Below are 1,579 nucleotides of genomic sequence, written 5' to 3'. Positions count from 1 at the left end.
AAAGCGTGGCAGCATGGCTTGCAAGGAAGCAATCTTCTCATTGGGTGCCAGTAAAAGGAATCAGCAGGACAGCTGTTGAGTCACGCTTACAGTACTATGAAGATACGGTTAAATATAATCAATTAGATGTCAAAGTTGAATGGATACCATCAGAGGAGAACCTAGCTGATGAATTGTCAAGGGTACCATCATACATGTTAAGACAAGAACTTACTTCTCGATCGTTGTTTAACACGGGAAGTGAAAAAGACGAAGTAGTGGCAGTAGGTGATCCACATGCAGTAGATCCTCTTACACCGAATGAGTTGTTCGATCAGAGACATTGGATAAGTACATTAGCCCAAACAGATGATGGGAAAGTAATTGTACCAGAAGATCAAGCAGATAAATTCACGACAGAATTGCATAATCATGAAGGTGCTACAGGATTGTATGAGCGGTTGAAACCCTGGGTAAATATGGAAAATCTGAAACAACATTGTAAACATGCAGTAGCAATATGTGATGCCTGTCAGAAGGGAAAAACATTCGCAGGAGATAGGCAACAGTGGCATTCTTCAATTATGAAACGCAATACAGAGGTTCCTTTCGCAAAATTACATGCAGATATAGTAGGCCCATATAGATCTTCTAATGGAGAGTCTCTGATGTATGTTGTAACCATCATAGATAGTGCAACAGGATATGCAGTGGTTAAACCTACAAAACACTGTCCAACCAGTAATGATATTGTAGAGACATTCCAATATCTTACTGAGGTGTTTTGCACTTCACCGTTAGTAGTGCACACTGATAATGGATCGGTGTTTATCTCGGATAGGTTTTCGAAATACTTGAGGTCAATTAAAGCGATTCATGAGCGGTCAGCAGTGTTCGCTAGTTGGTCCAATGGTAAAGTAGAAAGACTACACCGTGACATCAACGCTTATATACGGTGCGCTAATAGAAGTGTTAATTTGACGTACAACACATTTAGAGAATTGGTCAAGACAGCAGTCGTACAGCATAATACGATCCCAAGGAGGAATGGGATAAGTCCACATAATAAGGTCTTCCGATTCAAACCTGAGTTAGAGCTGTTAAAGCCGATTGAGTTACGAGCAGGTTATGAAGACTTACTAGGGTCAGACAACAATCCGAATGACCTGCCTGAGACGCTCACCAAAGATACTGAAGTCTTATGCAGAAAGCATGTTCAAGGGCAAAAATACGAACCTGTATGGGAGAAAGTAGTTGTACTCCGTCGAGTGGCGTTGAATATGTACGAAGTTGCTGCAAAAGACAAAAAAGGTCAATGGTATGCGAGGATAGAGCATACTAAGAACCTCAAACGTCTATCACCGCCAGCTGAACAATGTGAACCACGTAGTGATGATGAACAACACAATGACCACAAACAAGACCAAATTACTTCTGATAACCCGGAGACTGTATCACAGGTTCGCGTGCAACAGCATGTGCAAGAACAGCACGATCCGGTAGGTGCGCAAGATTCGCCGAGTCAGTCACAAACCTTGCGACCTTTGAATGGATTTGAAGTACGACGTTCTGCCAGACTACGAGCCCTTCAAAACAAGAA

General features: G+C 42.1%; 2 protein-coding genes across 2 annotated transcripts; one reads left to right on the top strand and one right to left on the bottom strand.

Annotated features, from left to right (window-relative positions):
- Positions 1-118: 118 nt before the first annotated feature.
- On the bottom strand, positions 119-323 carry Pmar_PMAR008639 (hypothetical protein; the record flags this gene model as incomplete). The annotated part of the gene is made up of 2 exons (XM_002783032.1): positions 119-165; positions 215-323. The coding sequence occupies 2 exons, from the start codon at positions 321-323 to the stop codon at positions 119-121; spliced, it is 156 nt and encodes a 51-aa protein (XP_002783078.1).
- Positions 324-563: 240 nt separating this feature from the next.
- Pmar_PMAR008638 (hypothetical protein) lies at positions 564-1,478 on the top strand (the record flags this gene model as incomplete). Its single annotated transcript, XM_002783031.1, has 1 exon — positions 564-1,478. A coding segment is annotated over one exon (915 nt), but the record flags the coding sequence as incomplete, so codon positions are not given.
- Between the last annotated feature and the right edge of the window lie 101 nt (positions 1,479-1,579).

This window comes from Perkinsus marinus (assembly GCF_000006405.1).
Source record: "Perkinsus marinus ATCC 50983 genomic scaffold scf_1104296937694, whole genome shotgun sequence".
Classification (NCBI taxonomy): Eukaryota; Perkinsozoa; order Perkinsida; family Perkinsidae; genus Perkinsus; species Perkinsus marinus.
The sequence above is the reverse complement of the archived record's forward strand: the minus strand, read 5'-3'. Positions and strand labels throughout refer to the sequence as shown.